The 27,283-nt window shown below is 43.2% G+C and overlaps 1 protein-coding gene across 1 annotated transcript; it reads right to left on the bottom strand.

Annotated features, from left to right (window-relative positions):
- Positions 1–1,904: 1,904 nt before the first annotated feature.
- Positions 1,905–23,264, bottom strand: LOC138968674 (protocadherin gamma-B5-like). Its single transcript, XM_070341273.1, has 7 exons — positions 23,092–23,264; positions 18,998–19,230; positions 17,824–18,319; positions 16,331–17,407; positions 14,149–14,835; positions 5,277–5,397; positions 1,905–4,795 (listed from the first exon to the last, which is right to left on the bottom strand). Exons 1-7 carry the CDS (start codon positions 23,221–23,223, stop codon positions 4,035–4,037), a joined length of 3,507 nt encoding a protein of 1,168 aa, XP_070197374.1. The 5' UTR covers positions 23,224–23,264; the 3' UTR covers positions 1,905–4,034.
- Positions 23,265–27,283: the final 4,019 nt, after the last annotated feature.

The raw sequence follows: 27,283 nt of genomic DNA, 5'->3' as shown, positions 1-27,283 counted from the left end.
TTGTCAATACTTTTTGATCCATTGTGTGTTCCTTCAACGAGATATTATCAATAAATGTTGCCATCATAATAAATAAAAGACACAACAACAAAAACACAACACAAACACGATCACATGTTCGTTACCATGACTTTATTAATACTGTCAAGGCAGTACGTCTGCAATTCAGCTATAAAGCTTTACGATTTTCGTCAGAAAAATTAGTTTTCAATTTTCTAATTTTCAAATTGAAATGTAACTTATTACATGTTTTCGTATATTGCCGAAACATTTGTTTTTAAAGTCATAGTATTTTTATGGTTTAATACTGCAGTTTTAAAGTAATGTTTCTTGGGGTTTTTTGGTTATATAATACGTGTGCTTACGCGTACATGTGGGGTTTTTTCTCACTCATTTTAAGAATCAAAACCATAGCTTTTCGTGAATGTTTCCTCGGATTTTTAAAAATCTTGCCTGGCAAATTTGGATTTGAATTAAATGTGCTGTAAAATATTGTTTGAGGTTTAACTTTGTATAATGTCTGTCTCGTACACTTCCGAGTGCGTGTGTGTGTGTGTGTGTGTGTGGGGGGGGGGGTGGGGATGGGGGGGGGGGGGGGTGCGTGCGTGCGCCCGGGAATCGTGCGCGCTGACGTACGTGCTGGCGTACGTGCTGGCGTGCACGTGTGTGTGTGTGTGTATGTACGGTGTGTGTGTGTGTGTGTGTGTGTGTGTATGTGTGTGTGTGTGTGTGTGTGTTTGTGTGCGTGCGGATGTGGGTGCGTGCGTGCGCGCGAGCTTTCGTGCGTGCGTGCATGTGTATGTGTGCGAGTGCGAGAGAGAGGGAGAGAATTTTAATTACAGGGGAGATAATCAAACATTGACAGGGAAAACTCAAAGAAGGTTGTTACTTCCCTTTAATTGTGCAAGTAGACATTCTCCTCCTTGCTCATGGTTCTTTCGCGACCTGTTTGTCTTGCACAAAGAACACCTGGTCCCTTTCATTTTTGGTTTTGTTTATTCTATTGGACACACGAACTAGACACAGAAAAAGGGAATAAAAATGTTCTTGAAGAAATTGATCAAATAGGAATCAAACAAACACATCAACAAAAAAAAAGTAAAGCAAAATAATATAAACCCAAACACAATAAGGCACCCAGGGAAAAGAAGTTTCCAACAAATATAACTTGGCACGAAACAACTGCAAACGGCCTCCCCAAGAACCCCCCCCCCCCCCCCCCCCATAAAAAAAGAAGATTACTGTAAGAAACAGGTTTAGAAAAAAAAGCAACAACGAACAAACAAACAAACAAAAGAAAAAAGAAAGGTACAGTAACTTTAGTTTCTGGCAACGTTGTAACGTGCAGCTTGATACTTTGCGACCAAGTCGAAAGGTATGGCAGGCCTTGATTGTTAGAAGTGTTTCCTTAGTCTGCTTGCAACAGCATTATGCTGTCACGTCTCTCTTTGTTCTGCTATGGCTGGCCTTTTCTTGCACTAATTGGTTTTTGTAAGCTGTCGTGCTTTAAGAGAGGGAGGAGGAGAAAGAGAAAGAAAGAAATGGGTGGTGGTGGTGGTGGTGGGGGGGGGTGGTGGTGGTGGTTGTGTTTGGCAGTAGTGTGTGTATGTATGTGTGTGTGTGTGTGTGTGCGTGCGTGCGTGTGTGTGTGTGTGTGTGTGTGTGTGTGTGTATGCGTGCGTGCGTGTGTGTGTGTTTGCATACATGTGTGTGTGTGTGTGTGTGTGTGTGTGTGAATGCAGGTGTCTACCTGTATAATTACACACACACACACACACACACACACACACACACGCACGCACGCACGCACGCATACACACACACACACACACACACACACAGGCAGACCGACAGCCAAACAGACAGGCAGACACAAGCACAGCCAATGATCACACAAACAGTACTTATATGCATCGTAATATTTGTTTTTACTGCCATCATCAAATGTATATGTACAACACATTAAACACATTCATGATCTGTGGTTCTGCCAAGGATTCTTCGGAGGCAATTGTAGTGAATAATATTTGTAACTGTTACCACACACACACACGCACACACACACACTCGTACGTACGCACACACACACGCACGCACGCACATTAACACACACATACACACGCACACACACGCACACACATACACACGCACACACACGCACAGACACGCACACGCGCACACACACACACACACACACACAAACACACATACACACACACATTTTATATTCATATCATCATTTCAGGGTTACGGCGACTAGACTAAACAAAGTGAGGCATTCGTTTGTCGTTGTGAAAACATGTGCATGTATAAGTAAGCATCTTAAAGCTGTCATTTCTTTTAGCGAAACGAAAAGGAATGCTTAGACGGAAATCTGAGAAAAACACAAGATGATTCAAATGTTAAAACAAAAAGAATAGAAGAAATAGAAGAGGATTAGAATGAGGAAGAGAAGGAGGAAGAAAAAGTAAAAGAAAATCAAAAAGAATAGAAGAAATAAAAGAGGATTAGAATGAGGAAGAGAAGGAAGAGAAGGAGGAAGAAAAAGTAAAAGAAAAAGCAAAAGCAAAGAAGAAAACAATCTGTCGAAATGAATCAAGTGTTTCTTCATCTTTGCTCGAAAATGTCGGATAGTTCAAAGATGAAAGCTGCCTTTTGGTAATAGATTGTCCCACAACTCTTCCAAAACACCGATTACACACACATTTAAGTTACTAAAATGGTATTGTCATGAGTGAAACTGCTAGTCTAAATAGCAAAGTTTCTCTGCTAAAAACAAACAAACAAACCGACAAAAACAGAACAAAAAAACAAACAAAAAGACAGAAAAAGAGAGCAAGAGAAAAAATAAGATATAACGTAAATACGTTGTTCGAGCTGAGCTGTTCAGTTCAATTGGCACAACACTGACTGAGTTGCCAGTTGGAACCCTGATCAGTTAATGGATTTGGAGCCACAACACAAGTCCCGGAAAAGCACGAGATTCGTGGAATCCTGGATCAGTAAATGGACCTTGAAGCTATAACAAAAGTCACGGAAAATCACGAGATTCGTGGAATCCTGAATCAATGTATGGACCTTGAAGCCACAACAAAAGTCACTGGATACATAGAGATTCGTAGAATCCTGGATCAGTAAATGGACCTTCAATTATGTCATTACAAAAGTCACGGGAAATCACGAGATTCGTCAGTGGAAGAAAGAGCCTTGTCAAGCCCCAGTCACTGCGGTTTTAAATGGGAGCAGCTTCATCACGCATCTAAAACCATTATGATCATTTGTCAATGTGGTATAATGTGTTTCTGGCTTGGAACATTCTACTTTTCATGAAATGATCATTAATTTTTTTGCCGGAAATAGCATCAGTTAGAAACACCCCATGCGTCGCCCAAATCATGCCTCAAACTTCAAGAAATGGCCAGTTTGACTAGATGTAGTCTGCCTGACGGTAATGTTGAACAGACTTGAACAAATCAACTGCAATTGCGCCAGTACTGAAATCCACCATGTTGCAATTAATACACTAAAGCAATGTGTGGATCAGTTTAACGCTCTGGGTATGATGTCATCAGTTCTAGTCATGCGTTTCACGCGTCATATTTACCTGTATAACTTTCATTAACACCGATGAGTACACCGCATGGTGTTTTGAATGCCACCAAAATAGAACAATTTAAAAAAATCTCTTCCTTTCGACTTTGATATCTGCCCTTGTGTCTCGCTCAGCACGTCATCACATCAAAGTTTTCTCACGATATGATGTCAATTTTGATTAACTTCTATCTTTTTTATAGTGACGTATTCAATACGTCATCACAGTCACAAAGTACTTCACGGCATGACGTCAGTTCTTGAGTTCAAAACTGCAGTCAGTGACGCATCTGTTAATCAGTGACGATTTCAGTGCGTCATCACAGTCACGCGTAAAGTGCTTTACAGAATGACGTCAGTTCTTGAATTGAAAACTGCGGTCAGTGACGCATTCCATAGATTCCCACAGTCAATTAGCTAGTTTCACAAAACAGCACTTGACTTCAACACTCAAGTGACACATTCAGCGCATCTTCAAAGTCTATGGAGTAACTGCCTGACGTCGTAGTACTGACGTCATCGTCGACACTCTGCGGAAGACTGGTGAGTGATTCTGAGTTTCTCGTTTTCCCCTGCTGTCTGTCCCACCCCGGAAGGGAGGACTGCGTACCCTGTTTCCTGGGAAACCGTTCGTGTCTCGGGTACATGCTTTCTGGGTTCAGACGCATCTCTTTGTGGTGATTGACTCCATTTTCAGTGTTTTCATCTCGAAAGCGAAAGTCTTTAGAATGAGGGTTGTAATAGTCCAACACAGATTGCTTCTGGCCGTTTGGATATGACGCCGCCTTTGAGAGACTCTCTTCTCTGCGGTTCTGACTCGAAATGTATGGCTGCTCGTTTGAGTCAAATCCCACATTCTTGCCCGTCATAAAGTCATGCTCTCTCACTTCATCCGGCGAAAATCCTCGATTGTCCGAACCGTGAGGGACGAGAGAGTTCTGAGAACGAGCGTCGCCGTTGTCGAAAGAAAACCTTACCCGCAGTGGTCCTTTGCGAGCCTTCGCGCGAAAATCTCCTGCTGGAGAACATGACGTATCCGTGTCGAAAGCGTCCTCCGTGACGTATCTCAGTGATTCATCAGTGACGTAATTCTGCTGGTCAAAGTGTAGCCAGTTGGTGGAGACCACGCGGGCGTCACGTGACCACTGAGCAGTAGTAGACAGAGGTTCTCGAGGAGGGATGCGTGGTGGGGGGTCCTTGTGGCCTGGTGGACAAGACGAATGAAAGTTAGGGTTCGATTCTAAATCAAGATCAAGCTTGTTCCAGACCAGGTGACGATTCGAAAGGGAAACATTTAAAAAATAAAATAAATAAAGAGTACTTATATGAAAGACAAGATGCTTGTCATTAAGCTAATGTTTTCAGGTTTTAGATTTATCATCTTGTTTTAGCTAACAATGCATTTCAACAAATGTATACACTCAAGATGAATATAAAATAAAATAATTAAGTTATGCTGTGCATCTCTAATCTTCGTTTGGTTCATTACAAATTCGAACAAGCTATATTTTCAACATGCTTATCCTTAAATTATTGTCTTTTACGTTCTGCACCCGTATTAGTTCATAAAACAAAAACCTAACAAGATGCATTGCAATGTTTTTTTCAATAAAATAAATAAATGTCTATTACGTTGCACATCTTCAATCATGTTTTGGGTCCTAAAAAAGCATGGATATTCTCACCAGTAGCCCCTGCCAAAGGGTAGACAATCTCTTCATCACTCGCACCGCGTCCACTGTCGCACGTAGTCGTCTCCCCTGACGTGTCGCTGTTGTGGTCCTCGCCCACAAGTCCGTTACGAGCCTGAAGCACAAAAAAAAGAAAATACTGATGACTTTCCTTTCCATCGTGCTGTATGGATCTCAAGAATATACCAATGCATTTTTATTTATGTGGGGTGAAAGTGTGAGCGCGGATAAAGAGAGAGAGCGAGAGAGAGAGAGGGGGGAGGGATAGAGAAAGAGAGAAAGAGAGAAAGAGAGAAAGAGAGAGAGAGAGAGAGAGGGAGATAGAGAAAGAGAAAGAGAGAGAGAGAGAGAGAAAGACAGAGAGAAAGAGAGAGAGACAGAAAGAAAGAGAGAGAGAAAGAGAGAGAGAGAAAGAGAGACAGAGAGAGAGGGAGAGAGAGGGAGAGAGAGAGAGAGAGGGAGAGAGAGAGAGAGAAGGAGAGGGAGAGAGGGAGAGAGAGAGAGAGAGAGAGAGAGAGAGAGAGAGAGAGAGAGAGAGAGAGAGGGGAGAGAGAGAGAGAGAGAGAGAGAGAGAGAGAGAGAGAGAGAGAGAGAGAGAGAGAGAGAGAGAGAGAGAGAGAGAGAGAGGTCTGATGTTGTTCGCGTGCATGGTAAGTTTACGATGTGTGTTGTTGACATTGTTGTTGTTGTTGCACACACACACACACAGTCACACACACACACACACACACACACACACACACACACACACACACACACACACACACAAACACACACACACACACACACATCACAACCATCATCGCAACCACCACCCGATCCCATTCCCAACACCAAACTAACATCCATATCCTCCCCCCCCCCCCCCCCCCGCCACGTAACACAACTATGCCAGAAAATAAACAAGATACAACACATTTTTCGAGTATCAAATTTCAATTTCAAATGAGTAGCAATCAGCAGCTGTTGCCGCAGCCGACACCACGAAACGCATTTTCATCGTAACACCGATACAACTTGACACACTCGGCATTTAAACTCTGCATTGACAGGTCATTTAAAGGGGCACAATCGCTTCAAACCCACTTAAGGCTGTGGTCACTCAGTCACCAAGAGTTATTGTATCATTTTACCCATAACACTGCGGGGTGCTGCACAATTTCCGTTCTCTCCACTGGAAGTCTTGTTGTTTGGCTCACGTCACGATTACTTTTATGACCTGAACGACCATCGGGTGTGCTGTCAGATTTCAGTTGACATTGAAAAATGCAGCGTAAACACTGATTTAATGGCAAGCAATGTGTACCCGATCTATTGACCAGGCATGGGAATTGAAAATTGTAAAAAAGGCTGAACATTTATAACTGAAGAAGTCTTACTAGGGGGGTCCGGGGGCATGCCCCCCCGGAAAATGTTTTTCTCCAAAGAACCCAGATGGTTCAATCTGGCGTCATCTGAGCTCCAAGTTGGCCATTAAATTCTGTTTTTAGAATCAGTTTTTAGTACCAATTTTTGCTTTTTTGAAAAAAAATTATACATGTATTATATGGTTTAAATTTGTTACAAAATTGATCTGTTGAGACAAACAGGAAAATGTAACTTGTAACACAATCTGTGCAATCTGGTTTACTTTCAAACATAAAAGTTCAAGTAACTTCTTCTTCTTCTTCCATTTAACGCCCAGGGTCAACGTTCTGACTATTAGTGGCGCTTTGGAGGGTTACGGAAGAAAATAAAATTTGCAGGGAGAGGGGGGTGGGGGGGGGGGGGGGGGGGGCAGGACCACACAGCATTTTCAAGTCTCGGGCTAGGCCAAGCCGGCGGCCGGAGCGGTTGCGGGGGTTAAACCCCTGCCGGTGCTGCCCTAGCCTTCATCGACCCTACTTACTGGTGGCCTAGGGCAGGGTACAGGGTTTTGTTTACAGGTGCTGGCAGTGGTGGGATGCGCTGGAGGTGAAGGCGGCTGCTGTCGCCGCGCTGACAACCTCCTCTGGTAGCTCATTCCACTCCCTGATGGTTCTGGGGAGGAAGCTGTTCAGTCTCGTATCGGTCTTGCTTGGGATCCTGTTGAAGGCTCTGGTGTTTGTTCTTGAGCTTCTTCTTGATCTGCTGGGAAGGTGTTGGAGCTCGTCGCAGTTGACCTTGACGAGATTGTTGGTAATCTTGTACAGCATACACAGTCTGGACGTCCGTCTGCGTTGCTCAAGAGAGGGCCACTGGAGGGTCTGCAGCATCTCTCCGACACTTGAGGTGTTGCGATGTCGGTGTAGAACGTAGCGTGCTGCCCTGCGCTGTACGGCTTCGATCTTGGCGATGTTCTTCTGCGAGGAGGGGTCCCAGGCTGTGCATGCGTACTCCAGCAAAGGTCGCACTAGGGACTTGTAGGCCAGTTCTTTGGTGTGGACTGCTCCTATCTTGAGGTTCCTGCGAAGGAATCCAAGGGTCTGGTTGGCCTTCTTCACGATGGTGTCGATGTGAATATCCCACTTCAGATCTGCTTGCACTGTCACTCCAAGGTATTTCGCGGAGGTGACATTCTCGAGGGCGTGTCCGTGCAGCGTATACTGGTGTGCGGAGGTCTTCTTCTTCTTACTGACTGTGAGCACACTGCATTTGTCGGGGTGGAAGGTCATGTCCCATTGTGACTCCCACTCTTCTAGTCGTTGTAGGTCGGACTGAAGGGGAGCATGATCGCTGGCGGCAGCGATGAGCCTGTAGACGATGGTGTCGTCGGCGAAAAGTCGAGTTGTGGAGGACACCCGCGCAGCCAAGTCATTAATGTAGATCAGAAATAGACAAGGTCCGAGGACTGATCCTTGTGGTACGCCTGACTTGACCGGGATGTTGGTTGACCTTGACCCTTCCACGACGACTGCTTGGCTCCGTCCATGTAGGAAACTGGCAATCCAGGAGTTGGTGGAGTTTCTGATGCCGTAGTGATGGAGCTTATGGACTAGCAGGGAATGGTTCACCTTGTCGAATGCCTTGGCAAAGTCCATCACCACGACATCTGTCTGGCCGTTCCTATCCAGGTTGGCTGCCAACTCGTTGATAAGCTCTAACAGCTGGGTCTCGCATGAGCGTTGTTTCCTGAAGCCATGCTGTTGAGGGGTGAGGATCAGCTGTTGCTCCAAGAAGTCCATGATGTGACTAACGAGTATGTGCTCCATGACTTTGCCAGATACACAGGTCAGGGATACAGGTCTATAATTCGCAGGGTTGTAGTGTTCTCCCTTCTTAAAGATGGGTGTGACGATGGCCTGCTTCCAGTCTGAGGGTACCTCGCCACTGTCAAGGGAGCGCTTGAAAATCGGAGTCAGGATGGGAGCGATGTCATGGGCAAGCTCTTTGAGCACTCTTGGTGAGATGCCATCCGGGCCCGTCGCTTTTGTGGGGTTGAGGTCCGCAAGGAGTTTCTCGACGCCATTGGTGGCTCACAACAACTGAGGCGGGCGGTAGCAGTGCGTGAACAAAGTACGGAAAGTGTTCGCGGGCTTTTGCGCAAAGGCAAAAGTAACCGGTGCTTTTTTCGTGTGCCTCCTCCCTTTATTGTTTCGGCGGACACTTTTGCTTTTTCGGCGGAACAAAAAAAAAATTCGGCGGAACGGCGGACAATTCCCATGCCTGATTGACTTTCTATGTGATCTATACTAAAAGCTTTGACATATATATAAATCTAAACAATAGATCCCTGCTAGTTGTAATAGGAGACAACATGTACGGGTACACTATGTAGCAGAAAAGACAAAGGTAGGGAATGGGTATCAGTATCACAGCCTGGTTGAGTGTATTATTTTATTGACTGAGTCAATTAATTATCCATTCTAATGTATTTATTCACTTACTTAGTTATCTATTCATTTACTAATAAATTCAAATATCAAACAGTATTATTTGTTTGATTAACGAGTTCGTGCTTTTTCAACTGTCAAGAAAAAGCAAAGCTCTATGCTTTATAAGCGTTGCTATAATTCGCAATCTAAGTTTGACAAAACAACCAGTTCATCCTTCGAAATGTGGAAAATACTACCGAACATGACCTGCGGTCCTTTTAATTTCAAATCGCAGAGACTTGAATTCAAAGTTTTCAACAAAGCCTCTTAAGTAGCAACGCTACCGCAGCATATTGATACTCACAGACCAACATCCGCACGGTTTTCCCTCCTCAAAAAAACACCCCAAACGAGAAAGCCAAACGTCCGGTTCAAACAACGACACAACCGTCTGTTCAACAGATCTTTGAAATCTCTAGTGGTCACTCGCCTCGCATTATGACGGCCACTGGACCTCAGCGCAGTCTTTCACCTACCTGACCTAACTTTACACCTGTCTAGTGTTGCAGGTGGTCATTAGGGAGGGGCAGATCTCACACCTGTGGCCAGTCATGCTTGCTTGACCGTGCGGACATGACGCAACAAAGTGTCATTGAGGTATGGGGGGTTCGGCGTAACATGTTCCTGGCTTTTATTCAACGCAGTCAACGAATTGAAGTTTGAAGAGTATTTGAGAGTTCGGGTGTTTTTGTTTGGTTTTGTGGGTTGGATTTCGACTGGCTTTTGTATGCGGTTCGTGGTTTTCTCGATGTGTTGTGTTGCGCAATTTAATGGAGGCGTGAAGTAACAACAACGCCGAAGCAAACAATTCAACTGAACAAACGAATCAACCAAGCAAGCACACACAACCCCCCCCCCCCCAAAAAAAAAAAAAAACAACAAAAAAACAAACAAACCAACAACAAACAAACCCAAACAGAAAAAAATCGCCACAAAATTAACCAAAAGCAAAAACAGGAGACAAAGTTAACAGTAAAGTTAATGTAACAGTAAAAGAATGCTTGCATTATATATTTAATGAAGGTTGGGTTTAAAGTCAACTTTAATTCATTTCGTACGTCTTGAACACTTTGCGACATTGTACATAGTTATGCTGTTAAAAATATAACACACAGTGTCCATTAGTGTTCACATAATAAACACAGAGTGTTCACAAGTGTTCATTTGAACATTATGTGTTTATTATGTGAGCCTCTATCGTTATTAGCACTGTGTACCATATCACAAAGTGTTCAACACTTGTCACAGAAATGTTTTCAAAAGGTTTTCAATTCTGTTCGCTAGGGTCTTTCAATACTGTAATTTCTCAGATGTGAGATAATAACGTTAATTTGATTTGATTTGAATGAGAAGGCGGCCTTATTTTCTAACATCAAACCAAAATCGCAAGATATAACCCACCCACCTATCAATCTCATAGAGATATTTATTACCATCGTTTGCAACTCTGAATCATGGACTAGACGGGGCCATTGGAGACAGTAGAAGAGAGAGAGACCTTAACAGATTTTTGTCCGCACATACAGCTGGTCAGACGCCGAGACATTAGCGGGAGTACACAACGGGAGTAATTGTCTATTGTCCACGACCGCTCACACAAGATGCTAACGACTTTTTACCCCATTGATCGCCGACTGCGCTTGTTACCTCCCTTGGGCGCAGTTAGTTCAGAGTGGTCGCCCGCCGCAGGTAGCCACGGGAAGTGACGTCATACAATAACAGCATGGGGACACTACTCTTATTGTAGACGTGGGTAATTGTCACAGGTTGTTCGTCCTTTGATCGTAGAGGTACTGAAGAAAGGTGTGGACCAAAGATTGCATCGTTTACATTTCAGGTGAAAAGAGCCCTCCAGTTAGTGAGAAATGAGACCCTGTTCAGTTGATTCGTAGAATGTGTCGCGGCGGCATGTGATCTCCCCTTGATACCCCTCCTTGACCGTCTGTTGAGAAGATGTTATCGATGAAAGCGTGTCCAGAGTTTTCTTTGAAGAGTTTTGCTCCAGAACGACCCCTGCGTTCGTAACGAAATCACCCGTTAGAAAACGGTCTCTATAATCACCCTTAATGACCCCCGTTCAATCTTTGAAATTAGAGGTATGTTGGACGGCGGAAAGCTGCTGGAAAAGATCAAAATCGATCAGATCATAGATTGCAAGAAACTGGAAATTAGTGCGGCCTTCTGGAAGCGTAGAACTTAAATCAGAAAGCGGAATGTCGAACGGTAGATTGCCTTAAATCGAGTAGTGTTTCTGAAGCCGAGGAAGAGAAGACAGCCTAACGAAAAGAATGCGTCATCTGCGCGTTTCAACTACCCTGCAAAATTGTGACCTTTTAAGCAAAGAAGAAGACTATTTGTACTGCGTTTTCAAACAATACGTTGGTACGAGACATGTTTGCCGAACACACACTCTGCAATCGAGTGACGAAACCACGATAATTGCCCTCCTTATGGTGAACAAAGTGTTAAAAACAATCAACATTTTCAAAGCAGAATTATGTCTGCTATGCGGTATTGTGTGTGGATTTAAATCAGTGGCTGAGTATTGGAAGCGCTTTTTTTTTTTACGACGGCAGGCAATACAGTGATGTTGATACTCAAAATACTCAAATGATACTCAAAATGTTGCTCGGCATTTTGATTGAAAGTAAGGTTAAAATAAAGGAAAGAGAGTCGCCTTCAAACTGTTTACAGTCACGCCTGCATTCGTCACATTCATGTTTATTGCTTCAACCCACCCGAACATGTGTTAGTCCAGCAGCAAAACCAAGCGTGTGATCTAGAGGGTTGATCAGAACTAGCTCCCCATTTTCCAAGGTGTAATGTTTTTGGGACCAAGAGTCATTAACCTATTACCACACCACAGCTCGCCACATCAAACGACAAGGCATTACCAGCGCAACCAAAGGCGTCTTTTTTTCCACGTGGGTGAGACCATTAGTTCAGTCACTATAGAGACAAGGTGTTGAAAATGTTAGTCAATAGAAGAACAGTCTTTTGATCATTACCTGACTCTGATAGTTTCGAAGTTGTTTTTAAACTGACACTTTGTTCTTTAAGTTAAGAGAACTCTCGACAAATCTTTTTCGTTTTGAATCTTGCGTCTCTTTGTTTCTACCCGGGTGACACAAGAAGTTCAGTCACTAGAGACAAGGTGTGAAAAGTGTTAGCCAATCGAAGAACAGTCTTTTGATAATTTTCTGACTCGGGAAGGTTTGAAGTGTTACCTGAACTTACGCTATGCTGTTGTTTAAAGTTTAAAAAACTGATGAATATTTTTTTTGGTTCTGAATTTGGAATCTCTTATTTTCTACCAGAAGTTGAGTAACTAGGAGCAATTTAAGGTGCTGGACGTGTAAGTCAATAGAAAAGAAGCCTTTTGGATATTTCCTGACACGGTAACTATTTGAAGTTGATCTGAACCTCGCTAAATGCTGTCGTTTCTAGAAACCCTCGGCCTTTGCTTTAAATAAGAAAAGTCAAAGAGCCAACTTGTTTCTTTATTTAAATCTTGCGAATACGTGGTGAATTTTCCTCGATTGGTGTTTCCTGGTTTGAACACTCTTTGGTTTACAAAAGAAAGCAGAGTCACAGAATATCACAGTATAGATTAGACGAGAGTACATGGTTTTTATATTTAGTCAAGTTTTGACTAAATATTTTAACATCGAGGGGGAATCGAAACGAGGGTCGTGGTGTATGTGTGTCTGTGCGTGTGCGTGTGTGTGTGTGTGTGTGTGTGTGTGTGTGTGTGTGTGTGTGTGTAGAGCGATTCAGACCAAACTACTGGACCGATCTTTATGAAATTTGACATGAGAGTTCCTGGGTATGAAATCCCAGAATGTTTTTTTCATTTTTTTGACGGATGTCTTTGATGACGTCATATCCGGCTTTTCGTGAAAGTTGAGGCGGCACTGTCACGCCCTCATTTTTCAACCAAATTGGTTGAAATTTTGGTCAAGTAATCTTCGACGAAGCCCGGACTTCGGTATTGCATTTCAGCTTGGTGGCTTAAAAATTAATTAATGACTTTGGTCATTAAAAATCTGAAAATTGTAAAAAAAAATTAAAATTTATAAAACGATCCAAATTTACGTTTATCTTATTCTCCATCATTTGCTGATTTCAAAAACATATAAATATGTTATATTCGGATTAAAAACAAGCTCTGAAAATTAAATATATAAAAATTATTATCAAAATTAAATTGTCGAAATCAATTTAAAAACACTTTCATCTTATTCCTTGTCGGTTCCTGATTCCAAAAACATATAGAAATGATATGTTTGGATTAAAAACACGCTCAGAAAGTTAAAACAAAGAGAGGTACAGAAACGCGTGTTATCATTCTTAGCGCAACTACTACCCCGCTCTTCTTGTCAATTTCACTGCCTTTGCCATGAGCGGTGGACTGACGATGCTACGAGTATACGGTTTTGCTGAAAAATGGCATTGCGTTCAGTTTCATTCTGTGAGTTCGACAGCTACTTGACTAAATATTGTATTTTCGCCTTACGCGACTTGTTGTTGTTGTTGCTTAGTATGTTTTCGTTTGACACGGCGTGGCCTTGTTATGAACACTGAGCATGAGTTGTTTACAACAACAACAACAACAACAACAACAAAATTGGGAAAATAGCACAGAACAGTTTTGACGAGAGCGAAGAACATGAGGTACGTCTAAGTAGTAGAATGTTATAAGACAGAGGAGAGAGGGAAGCGTAAAAGAGAAAGAGAGGAAGGCCAAGGAAAGAAAGGCTAAGGGAGAGGAAAATAACACAAGCAACAAAGACACAGTGCTTAATTCATTTCACGTTTTTACAATCAGTGAGAGAAATCTCTGACACTGGCACCAAGATAGATGGACAGACAAGGAGACAGGGGTAAACATGCGTGATAAACCTACAAAAAACACTAACAACTCTCAGAAAGAATGACAGAAAGAGAACAATAATTACCCATCCGTACAACACAATCACGAAACCAGCACACACACAAAGTAAAACAAAAACACCAACAAAATAATAACTTACCTCAGGAAACAGCGAAAAGGCGGGGTTGAACTGATCCAACGCCTCTTCCGTCAGCACACCGGCAGGGTCTTTGTGGTTCCGAGACTTGGACGGCGAGGAGTGGGGTTCGAACCCTCCGTTCTCCAGCGACGACAAATCATGCCCACACAGCCCCGCGAAACTGTCATCGACAGCGGTCACTCCGCTGGACTTCCTACCACCACCGGCGTTGCTAGCAACCACCTGGTTCTTGCACGCCACAGCGACACTCTTCGCGTTCCCGCCACTGCACTCCTCCGACGAACTCTCTTTCCCCCTCACGGCTCCCCCACGCCGGCGCAGGTCCGAATTCCGCATGTGGATGATGACAGCGACGACAACGACAGCGACGACGAAGGTGACGCCAGCGATGACACCAGCGATGACGATGTAGCGGTCCTGGTCAGCCGTGTCCAGATCAGCCAGGTAGCTGGCGTTGGTGGCTCGGACGAAGATGTCCAGAAACGTGTGAGCGGCAAGAGGGGGAGTACCCATGTCGGAGGCGGCGAGGGTGAGGTGGAGGGTGCTTCCGGCAACGTGGGCCAGGTCCTTGATGAGGAAGAGTTCGCCGCTCTGGTTGTTGATGGCGAACCATTGGTCGTGGTTGCCGTCCGTGATGGTGTAGATCACGTGACCGTTGTTGCCCATGTCGCTGTCGGTGGCCGCCACCTGAGAGGAAACAAAAGTTGAAACGTGTCTGTGATGTATTTGGGCGGTATAGGTTTTTGATAATGTATCTAAACAGCCTTAACGAAATTCGGTGGAAAAGAAAGAGAGAGAGAGAGAGAGAGAGAGAGAGAGAGAGACAGAGAGAGACAGAGAGAGAGAGAGACAGAGAGAGAGAAACAGAGAGAGAGACAGAGAGAGAGACAGAGAGAGACAGACAGAGAGAGATTAACGATTAACGATTAACGAGTTTATTGCATTTAGGCAACATGCCCCTTGCAATGGGGGGAAAAACGTGGCAAAAACAACGTCAAGGACAAACATAAATGTAATACTGGTGGACTATCTAGTCCATCAGAAAAAGTAATTGTGATATTATATAATATGTACATTACAATGACGGCCATAGCCGGTTAAATAGTGTAGTTAAGTTGTCGCCTTTTCTGCTATTGTTCAGGATTTGCAATCAGCTCTTGTCTAAGTTTTAAACAATCAAAAATAAATGATGCCAGCATTTCCTGATTTTCAATATTCATTAAGTTGACAAAATTTCTAGCTCTCAAACAATTATTGAATAGAATGTTTAAAGAAAACTGTTGTCTTATATTTGAATAGGCTTGGCAGGCGAAGATAAAATGAATTTCATCCTCCTCCGCCAGACCACACAAGGGACATCATTCCAATCGTCTATTTACATTGTATCTGTGCCTGTTGCAATATAAGTCGTTTATGCCAACTCTAAATCGGACCAGAACGTCTCTATAACGTCTAATATGCAAACTTGATAAGTAATGTTCATACTGTAAAATAGTTTTGAAGCTTCGATAGGTCACAAATCGTTCACTATCAAATAACTTTGCATGCCAGTCTTGTTGATAGCAATCGAGCAAACGCTGCTTAAGCATCTTCAAAAAGCCAGTTTTATTACCGACCTGCTGCTCAATCCAAGAATAGCCAAAACCCAGGCGAAACACATGGTTTTTAATGTCACTAGCCCAAGTCTTAATCCCTCTTTCCTCTAAACGTTTAAGATGATCGTAAATTGCTCTTGGAATTCTATGGGAAGGCATTTCTAATAGTTTTAGCCAGTATTTAATTGCTTTCATAAGGGAATTAATAAAAAGTGGGGAGAGAGAGAGAGAGAGAGAGAGAGAGAGAGAGAGAGAGAGAGAGAGAGAGAGAGAGAGAGAGAGAGAGAGAGAGAGAGAGAGAGAGAGAGAGAGTAAAACCAAAAGAAAGAAGAGAAACAGATAGAAGATCCGTTGGAGAAAAAAAGAAGGAAAGAGACGTAGATGAACATTACAACAAACAATATTTAATATGAATAAAAAGCAAATGCTTCCACACAAATACAAACAAACAACAAATAATCAAAACCGAGGACAGAAAGAAAGAAATACAGAAAGAAGATAAGAAAAATCACTCCCAGATCCCCAAAATGGACAACCTTGAAAAACCCTAAAACAAAACCCCAAAAAACTCAAAAACTCGCGCTTACCTGACACAGCGTGGTTCCAACAGGAATCTCCGCCACCACGTGCACACTGCTGTTGTCGGGGGTCGGGAAGGTGAAGGTCGGGGAGTGGTCATTGTTGTCCACTACGTGAAGGGTCAGCGTGGCCGTGGAACTCAGCGGGGGGACCCCTCCGTCCTTCAGAATGACCGCTAGCGTGTACACCGCTTTCTGCTCTCTGTCCAGCATTGTCCGAATAGACACTGACCCGTTCGGGAACACCTCGAAAGGGGTCAGGGCAGAGACGCTTCTGTCCAAGGGAGAGACGAAGACTGTTCCGTTCATTCCTGCGTCCTCGTCTGCAACCTGAATGTCCATGACGTGTCCTAGCGGGTTACCCTCGCTGACGTAATAATCCGTCCTGTTGACGTAAGGCGCGTTGTCATTGACGTCACTGACGGTGACGGAGACCGTGGCGGTGCCGGTGAGAGCGGGGCGTCCGGAATCCGTAGCGTAGACAGTGAGTGATACCACAGGCGTCATCTCTCTGTCGAACGAGTTCTGCGTGCTGATGAAACCGGAGATCGGATCCACAGTGAAGAACTGGCCGCCTTGGGAATCGAGCGAGTAGGTGATGGCGCTGTTGGTGCTGTCGTCTCTGTCCACAGCCAGCACGCGCGCAACAGACTGCTCCCCCGCGGCGTTCTCCGTCACCAAGGCCAGGTACACCCGCATCGTAAACTCTGGCGCGTTGTCGTTGACGTCACGCACGATGACGCTGAAGACCGTGGATGACGTCAGACGGGGCGCGCCGCGGTCACTGCACAGCAGCGTCACGCTCATCTCCTGCATCTCTTCGCGGTCAAGCATCTTACTGACCACGATCCCGTAACGCTTGGTGTCCAGATCCTGGAGGGAGAAGTGGGGATTGACACTGGAGCAGTTGACCTCCCCCTCCTCCCCCTCGTCCAGATCCTCCACTTTGAGCGTGCCCACGAAGGTCCCTGGCTGGACGTCCTCGTACAACATGGCGGACTGGTCGCCGAACACAGGGTCCGCCAGCGTCAGGTCCAGCTTGGGGGGCGTGTTGCCTGCGTCAGCCACGTGGATACGGAGGATGGCCTGGCGTAAAGAGAATGACATAAGACATAAGTCATACGGTAAATTATAGTCCATACAATTAAACAATGGATGGAAAAGTGGGGTTCATCTGCTCTTAAACAACCAAACAACATCTGACAACAACCAGAAACATAAAAACATACAAAGTAAACATTATTGGACGTAAGAATGTAATGATGCAGGCAATAAGATTTGTTTTTCTGTCCACGCCATGTAAAAGACAAAAGACGTAAGACGTGCCACATTTAAAACATTATTAGACACACCGATCAAAGACAACAGACGAAAGAAGTACACCCATGTCAGTAGGCAGAGGAGACAGAAAATAAGACGGAAGATATACAAAGTTTAAGATATTCTTTAAATTAAAGAAGCGGCATAGCGTGAGTTCTCAGTATCTCTGTATCAAAACCAACCTGAGAAACTTGAGGCGGCACACCGTGGTCCATCACCTCCACTACGCACTGGAACATCCTCCCGGACTGGTACTGTAGCCCCCCGGTGACCACCAGGTCCCCTGACGTGTCGTTTAACGAAAACAGGTCCGTGACGTCACTCTGCGTCAGCAAGCTGAACCGGTAGCTCAGGTCGCCGTTATCCCCAGCGTCGCCGTCAGAGGCCGTGAGATGCCCGAACACGGTGCCCACAGGGGCAGTCTCCATCACCGTCATGTTGAAGGCGTCCTTGGTGAACTTGGGCACGTTGTCGTTCACGTCCGTCACCTGGACATTCACGGTGAGGGTCCCGGTTCGAGAGTCCGGCCCTTGGCCGTCGCTGGCCAGGATGAGGAAGGAGTAGGAGTCCGCTGCCTCGCGGTCAAGGGTTCGCTGGACAAGGAGCTTGAGGGCGGATGACCCGTCCAGCTGCTTGACCTCCTTCAGGCCGAACACACTGCTGACCTGCAGGGAATACCTGCATGACGAGGGGAGAATGTTTTGGTGTTAGATGATTTATGATTGGAATTGACAGAAAGAGGAGAAGGAGAGTTTTGCTGAAACATGTCTTGGGAAGAAAAATAAAATCGGCGAGTCAACTGAATGAATTTGTGACTGAATAAGTTTTTTGCATTAGAAAAAGCTTTTTTTTCTCAAATATTTAAAGACAATCAACAATAAAAATACACACACATAACTATTATGGACGACCGTAGGTAAAACAAATGGTAGTCTTTTACGATCTTAGCCTGATAAATTGTAGTCTATCAAATATTTTCCAAATTTAAGTCCAATAGCAATGTCATACCTTACTGGCTGTAGTATGTTCAACTGTAAAATGATCGCTACGTTTCATGGCACACGGGTTCAAATTCACAAAATGTATTCTCTCAGAAAAAAAGAAGGCGTGTATGGTCCTAGATGTCAATGTTTCTAAACTAAATCCGTGATAGTAGCTTGTGTGCATTGTTTTTTCCTGTTGTAACTTCTCGTTTTGGACACCGACAGCCAGACATACCTATACTTCACGGTTAAGCGAGCTGCATGGTATGCAAAGCCTCGTTAGAATGAAGTGCTTAAAACCTGCACCCACGATCTGGCCTTTGTAATGCCAAACAGATGTTTTACGTTTCTTCAAATGCAAGTACATTATTACCTGATAGTAGCGTTGAGACCAGAATCACGGTCCAGAGCACCGGAAATGGGAATTTCCGAATCCAGGGGAGCTGACTCCGGTACGCTGAGAGTGATCTCCTCTTTGGGAAAGGTGGGGGCGTTGTCGTTGATGTCGCCCACGATGATTCTGACAGTCAGCAATCTGACGAAATTGACGTCAGACTTCACTGTGACGTCAAACTCCAACTGACAAACCGGTGACCGTTCACAGATCTGTAGAGAAAAAAAAATCAATTACTGTTTATATTGCCTGCAATTCTTCTTTCTGGTAAACGACTTGCCATAATTCTAAAAGTTTTACGTAAGAATCGATTGATCTTTCTGATCGGCTAAGTGCCAATGAAACGATAGCTTCATTGGACATTAGTACCGTTACTTAAAACGGTATACGGTTTATGTCTGTTAAGTTCCTCTATGCATGTGCTATTTAAGAACAATTCACACAATATTCAAAAGAAGAAAGGGACAGACAGACAGACAGACAGACAGACAAGAAATCAGACAAGAAATCTGGCAAACAGACAGAAGTTGGCAATGGTAAGGCAACACACAATAAAAAGTTGCTTTAGGGTAACGTGACTAAAACAAGAAGAGCAAACGCTCGATCGAGTCACTTTCGCAGTTCTGAATATTATATGAGGCATCAGATGGACAGGAAGAAATTGCTATTCACAACACAATGAGTCACGTTCACATAAAATTTGAGCCCGGTCACTTTTATAGTTTCCGAGAAAAGCCCAACGTTAAGTTGTGTGTTGCCGAACAGAAAAGACTAGTTATCTCCCTTGTTTTTCTGATAACGTTCGTAAAAGGCTACAGATGTAAATACTTTGATGTAAAGAATAATCCTACAAAGTTTCAATCACATCCGATGAACTTTGTCAAAGATATAAAATGTCTAATTTTTCCTTTGACGCTGACCTGTGACCTTGAAAAAGGTCAAAGGTCAACGAAACCATCGTTAAAGTGTAGAGGTCATTGGAGGTCACGACTAAACAAAATATGAGCCCGATCGCTTTGATAGTTTCCGAGAAAATATAAAATGTCTAATTTTTCCTTTGACGCTGACCTGTGACCTTGAAAAAGGTCAAAGGTCAACGAAACCATCGTTAAAGTGTAGAGGTCATTAGAGGTCACGACTAAACAAAATATGAGCCCGATCGCTTTGATAGTTTCCGAGAAAAGTCCAACGTTAAGGTGGTGTCTACGGACGGCCGGCCGGACGGCCGGCCGGCCGGCCGGACGGCCGGCCGGACAGACTAACACTGACCGATTACATAGAGTCACTTTTTCTCAAGTGACTCAAAAAATAGGGTCGATAGGTAGGCTTTTTTTTCCAATTTTGTTGGCCTCATAATAATATAACAAGTCGCGTAAGGCGAAATTACTACATTTAGTCAAGCTGTAGAACTCACAGAATGAAACTGAACGCACTGCATTTTTTTCACAATGACCGTAGTCCGCCGCTAGTGCAAAAGGCAGTGAAAATGACGTGCCTGTTTAGCGCGGTAGCGCTGTGCTTCATAGCGCTAGCACGCTTTACTGTACCTCTCTTCGTTTTAACTTTCTGAGCGTGTTTTTAATCCAAACATATCATATCTATATGTTTTTGGAATCAGGAACCGACAAGGAATAAGATGAAAATTGTTTTTAAAACGATTTGGGAAATTTAATTTTAATCATAATTTTTATATTTTTAATTTTTGGCTCACGTAAGTGTAGCCTATGCGATCGTAACTTTGTCTGTCTGTGCGTGCGTGCGTGTGTGCGTGCGTGCGTATGTATGTATGTGTGTATGTCTGTGGTAGAAACTTTAACATTTTTGGCTAAACACCGAAATACTCATTTCACGTGGTTAATTTTCAAGCACCATCTTCAAATTATTGAAGCAATGATCAACATTGTGTCGGCATGTGTGTAGTTAAAGCGTGTATCCAAAGAAAACGGGTGGTGGGGGGTTTTGAAGGGGTACAAGCAGTTGACTGGTTTGTGTCGTGTTTGGCATGCAGACGGCAGGTCAGGTGTCAAGATCAGGTCAGGGGTCGCGCGAAGGATTGTGGTCCAGTTCTCACCTCGCCGATTCGCCGGGGAAGACGATTTCATGTTGTTCGGTTTCTAAGCTCCAGAAAAGTAAATAAAGAAGATACCAAAGGGAGATTTCCTACAATTTGATCTGCACAGCGTGTTTCCAATGTCCACGCGAGGAAGAGCTGTCGAAAGCGCGGCAGTCAGTGTCGATCTTGCAGCCGTATCCCGGTAAGTTCAGAGACAGATCTAGTGTCTCCCACTCTCATAACGTGTCACCTACTGTTAATCCGTTTTGTTTTAATTTCTTTTTATTTCAGCAGACACGGATGTCAAACATTGTAGTTTCTTTGGCAGTCACCTCTAGTGAAATGAGTTGATCTAAAGTGCCTGTAATGTTTGGATGTCTTTGCTCGTGGTTCGATTTATGTGAATTTCAAGACTTGCAGTAGAGTCTCAAGTTAAGTTTACTCTGCCCGAAAAAAACTGTCCACCATTTACTTGAACATGCAGATATAAGGAAACAGAATGAATCTGTTCTCAAAGTCAAAATGATCACGATTTTTTCCTCAGATTCAAAACATGCACTGTCATGGTTTTGTCTGTACAATTTAGTAAGTCTTAAGTACTTTGCAACAACTTCCTTGAACGTGAAAGACAGTTTTTGAATGCTAGATCTGTATCGCGTTTCATTCCAGACTCGATCCTCTCTTTGATTGTAGATCTACTGTTTGCTGTTTACGCACTATCATATGATTCGCTATGTAACGTTTGGTAAGCTTACCTTGCAACAGCTTTCTTGTCTTTGTTGGCATTTCTGGCTGTGTTGACCGTCAGAATTATTTTAAGAACCAGGCTGCTGCAGTCGACATGTTTCGCATATTGTAGGGTCACCATGCTGCATAGGTAAAGTGGCTTGTATTTATAACCTGACTATTCTGTGTGTGTTACGGAGTGAGTGAGTTTGTGTTATGTTACTGTTTGTTGATTTCTTACGGGAGCCTTGAAGGCTTCGCCTCTTGTTAGAGCTTGTTTTTAATCCACATATAACATATGTATATGTTTTTGGAATCAGAACATGATGAAGAATAAAATAAAAGTAATTTTGGATCGTTTTATAAAAAAATTAATTTTAATTACAATTTTCAGATTTTTAATGACCAAAGTCATTGATTAATGTTTAAGCCTCCATGCTGAAATGCAATACCGAAGTCCGGCCTTTGTCGAAGATTGCTTGGCCAAAATTTCAATCAATTTGATTGAAAAATGAAGGTGTGACAGTGCCGCCTCAACTTTTACAAAAAGCCGGATATGACGTCATAAAAGAAAAAAAGAAAAAAAGTCTGGGGATATCATACCCAGGAACTCTCATGTCAAATTTCATAAAGATCGGTTCAGTAGTTTACTCTGAATCGCTCCACACACAAACACAAACACACACACACAAACACACACACACACACACACACACACACACACACACAGACACACAGACACACACATACACACACACACACAGACACACACACACACACACACGCACAGACACACACACACACACACACACACACATACACCACCACCCTCGTCTCGATTCCCCCTCTATGTTAAAACATTTAGTCAAAACTTGACTAAATGTAAAAACATCACAAACACCATTTTGTCTCCAGCTCTTGAATTGTATTGAACGTTTATTACAAAGTTAAATAGTAAGAGTGTCATTGTTTCCGCAGACTATAAGCTTCAACAAAATAGGAGAACTAAATTACCTTTCAGAGTTGTTGGTTTTTTAGTTGTTGTTTTTGAGAAATAAAAAAAAAAGTGTTAGAGTCGGCGGGAAAAAATAGGGTCGGTCGGCTTACCCTAAACCAACATTTGTTGTGTGTGCCTAAGGCCAACACAATTGTTGTGAGTTGTCGGATGCCTATCAGCAAAGATAGTGCCAGAAAAAGACCTACAACAACCAAACAACACCCAGAGGTAGACCCTCATAATGACACATACAAAGTTGAAACACAACGACACTAACACATCTTAAACCAGTCTTACCTGCTCGCGGTCAATCATGGCGTTCGTAAAAATGGCGCCCGTCCTGCTGTTGATGCTGAAGATGGAGGTGATCCTCAGGCCGTCCGCTGACAAGATCTGGAACTGCAGCTTGTCCGCCTCACCACTGGTCATACCTTGTGTGATGTTGCTCGCCTGTTTCACGTTGCCCACGGGGGTACCTGTCAAGTGGACACGAACATTGTCAGCGTTTCACGCGCTTTTCTTCCAAAGCGTGTAAGCAGATGGGTGGGTTTCTTCCGGTATATGCCGGAAATCCGGATTCGATTATGGCCTTTTTACATTTAGTCAAGTTTTGACTAAATGTTTTAACATAGAGGGGGAATCGAAACGAGGGTCGTGGTGTATGTGTGTGTGTGTGTGTGTGTGTGTGTGTGTGTGTGTGTGTGTGTGTGTGTGTGTGTGTGTGTGTGTGTGTCTGTGCGTGTGTGTGTGTAGAGCGATTCAGACTAAACTACTGGACCGATCTTTATGTAATTTGACATGAGAGTTTCTGGGTATGATATCCCCGGACGTTTTTTCATTTTTTCAATAAATACCTTTGATGACGTCAAAGTTGAGGCGGCACTGTCACACCCTCATTTTTTAATCACATTGATTGAAATTTTGGCAAAGCAATTTTCGACGAAGGCCGGACTTCGGTATTGCATTTCAGCTTGGTGGCTTAAATAATAATTAATGAGTTTGGTCATTAAAAATCGGAAACTTGTAATTAAAATTATTTTTTTATTAATCGATCCAAAAACAATTTCATCTTATTCTGCGTCATTTTTTGATTCTAAGAACATATAGATATGTTATATTCGGATTAAAAACAAGCTCTGAAAATTAAAAATATAAAAATTATGATTAAAATTAAATTTCCGAAATCGTTTTAAAAACTATTTCATCTTATTCCTTGTCGGTTCCTGATTCCAAAAACATATAGATATGATATGTTTGGATTAAAAACACGCTCAGAAAGTTAAAACGAAGAGTCTTTCGGATGAGACGAAAAACCGAGGTCCCTTCGTGTACACTACATTGGGGTGTGCACGTTAAAGATCCCACGTTTGACAAAAGGGTCTTTCCTGGCAAAATTGTATAGGCATAGATAAAAATGTCCACCAAAATACCCGTGTGACTTGGAATACTAGGCCGTGAAAAGTAGGATATGCGCCGAAATGGCTGCGATCTGCTGGCCGATGTGAATGCGCAAAATAAATTGCATAAAATAAAAATAAAAATAAAAATAAAAAAATAAATCCCTGCGCTTAGAACTGTACCCACGGAATACGCGCGATAAAAGCCTCATATTGATTGATTGATTGAGGTACAAAAAAGCGTGCTATGAAGCACAGCGCAACCGCTACCGCGCCAAACAGGCTCGTCACTTTCACTGCCTTTTGCACTAGCGGCGGACTAAATGTAGTAATTTCGCTTTACGCGACTTGTTTTTGTGTTCGGTTGAGGTTCAGGAGTCATGACGTTTTTCAGTCCCAGGTAAACAGATAGCGAACTGCTAACGCTCCAAAATAAAAATAACGTATAGAAGTTTGTGGAACGTTACGTTTTGTGATATACACCTGTGCTTATTATCATTATCATTTGCATGTTATTCATTCTTTTTGTTAAATTTTTTTTACACGTTTTTATTTCTTTTTGGTACTATTATTCATTCTTTGTTGTTGTTGTTGTTGTTGTTGTTATTGTTGTTGTGAATGTGTTTCGTTTTGTCTGTGTTAAAACGTAAAAAAAACCTTCTGTTTCTTTTTTTTATTTGTTTCTTTTTTGGTCAAAAGCTCTGAAAGAGAACAACAACTTGATAGTTCGCCTGATTGAGGGAAGTCGCTATAGGCGTTTTACTTGTTCAATTGATCAATTAAGACTATTCAGTTTACTTCTCATTTGATAATCAAGAAAGTTTCTCGTCAGTATATATATATATCCAAAACCTAAACCCTCATATGATATCATGAAAAAAGTGACATCCTACCTACCAGACTCTGAATATCAAAATCTTCACATTTTCACAGTCATGCATGCATCATAAATCCCTTCAAAGGTTGATAATTGCACAGTACTGACCTGAAGGCAGCTCTTCGGACACGTGAAACACGATGGCCGCGGACTGTGCCGAGGTGACCCACATCACCAGTAACGACAGCAGGAAGACTCCCATCCGCGTACAGTTTCTCGACTTCATGGCTCAGCTATATTCTTCTTCTTCACTTCGAAAAGGACCTGCCTCGGCAGGGTTACTTCTTGTTCTAGCACTAAACTGATTTGCTGTTGTTGTTGTTGCTGTTGTTTTGTTGTTGTTAGCCTACTGCCCAACTCTTCCACACACGTAGCCTACTACTGTGTGCATGATTTTAAGAAGTCTTGGGTATCAGTCACTGATGCTGGTTCAGGCGCCATACTGTTACTCTGGTATTCAGTGATCTGTAACAAACAGAAAAACAACACTTTCGTTAAAACAGTTGTCAAAAGAAGGTATTTTAACATATCTCGTGACAAATACAAAAGACTGAAAAGCTTCACATGCGATAGCTGTTCATTTTAGGCAAGTGTAGAATGGCTGCACAACTAATGTTTTCAGCCACAACACATAATTCTAAATGACACAGATTAGGCGCAGGGCGGAATCGAGTAAACTTGATACGACGAGTAGGCTGAAAAGTACAGTTAATGTTGCCGTATGTTAAAGACCGAATGCACGTCTCACACAACAATCTTAAACCTCCCTTATTCTGGAATTGAGAGCGATCAACTTTTCACAGCTACGACCCTTTCTGAACATTACCGATAAAGTAATCACCTCCAACCTTTGAAGCTTGCTAAAACTTTTTGTTTTGTTTGTCAAAACAATAATCTTCCATGCACTGCCTCTTAATACATACTACGAGTCGCACAGTCCCAGGCATCACAGAATACCTGCTTTGATACTGTTCCTCACAGCTTTGAATAACAATTTGTTTGTTTGTTTGCTTAACGCCCAGCCGACCACGAAGGGCCATATCAGGGCGGTGCTGCTTTGACATATAACGTGCGCCACACACAAGACAGAAGTCGCAGCACAGGCTTCATGTCTCACCCAGTCACATTATTCTGACACCGGACCAACCAGTCCTAGCTCTAACCCCATAATGCCAGATGCCAGGCGGAGCAGCCACTAGATTGCCAATTTCAGTTAAAGTCTTAGGTATGACCCGGCCGGGGTTCGAACCCACGACCTCCCGATCACGGGGCGGACGCCAACCGTGCCGGTTTTGAATAACAATGAAACTCCAGAACTACAACAGCTGTATTGAAACACTCTGCTGGCAAAACTCTGCCTCAATACGCTCACAATTTGCCAGAATCTTCACGTCACTGTATGTTACAACACTCAACTGAAGATATTCCTCTACCAAGTCATTTCATCGCTATCTGTACTGTCTCTGACTTTGTCAGAATAATTGCAGCAACTGTTTTATGCAACTCTCAGTTGATGACACATTAATTTTCTTGCTTTGTATCTGCGCCGAATTGTCCAGGGCGAGCACAGCAATTATATGTTACAACACTCAGTTGAAAACCATCTGCCTCAAAGTAATTTTATCACAGCCTATAAGATGTTCTGATATTTCTTCTAGGTTCTGGGGATCATCCAGACAAATCTACTTCCACCTCCAGTGATCCAAAACACGTCTGATCTTGAAGTCAACCCGAAGGCATGTGGCTATCGAAGATGAACATCTTTATTTCTTGAAGAAGATGCTACCAATATGACGTCTGTCCATTGTCCCAGACAGTCATCTAAGGACGTCTTTGTCTTAGAAATCACGTGGGTGGCTTCTAAACAAACCCAGGTATCCGCCAACCTCGCAGCTGTTGCAACAGAGATGTCATCTTTCGCCTTCCATAGTGCGTGCATACGCAACGATGTAGCCATGATGCAAAATACTGCGTCAGAATATTCAACATGAATATGCAAATACTCAAACATTGCGTCAAATATTCAGCACACACGTGTACCCTTCAACAACACTGCAGCGAGTATTCAACATGAACACGCTTACACGAAAACATTGCGACAAACAGTCCGAATGAGTTGGTACACATAGAAACAATGAAGCAAATAGTCCGCGCGGAATGTCACACACAGAGAAAAAAGGTCGCAAACACAAAACATGAATGGCGGCAGTAACCA

The sequence above is a fragment of the Littorina saxatilis genome, linkage group LG6, assembly GCF_037325665.1.
Source record: "Littorina saxatilis isolate snail1 linkage group LG6, US_GU_Lsax_2.0, whole genome shotgun sequence".
Classification (NCBI taxonomy): domain Eukaryota; kingdom Metazoa; phylum Mollusca; class Gastropoda; order Littorinimorpha; family Littorinidae; genus Littorina; species Littorina saxatilis.
The sequence above is the reverse complement of the archived record's forward strand: the minus strand, read 5'-3'. Positions and strand labels throughout refer to the sequence as shown.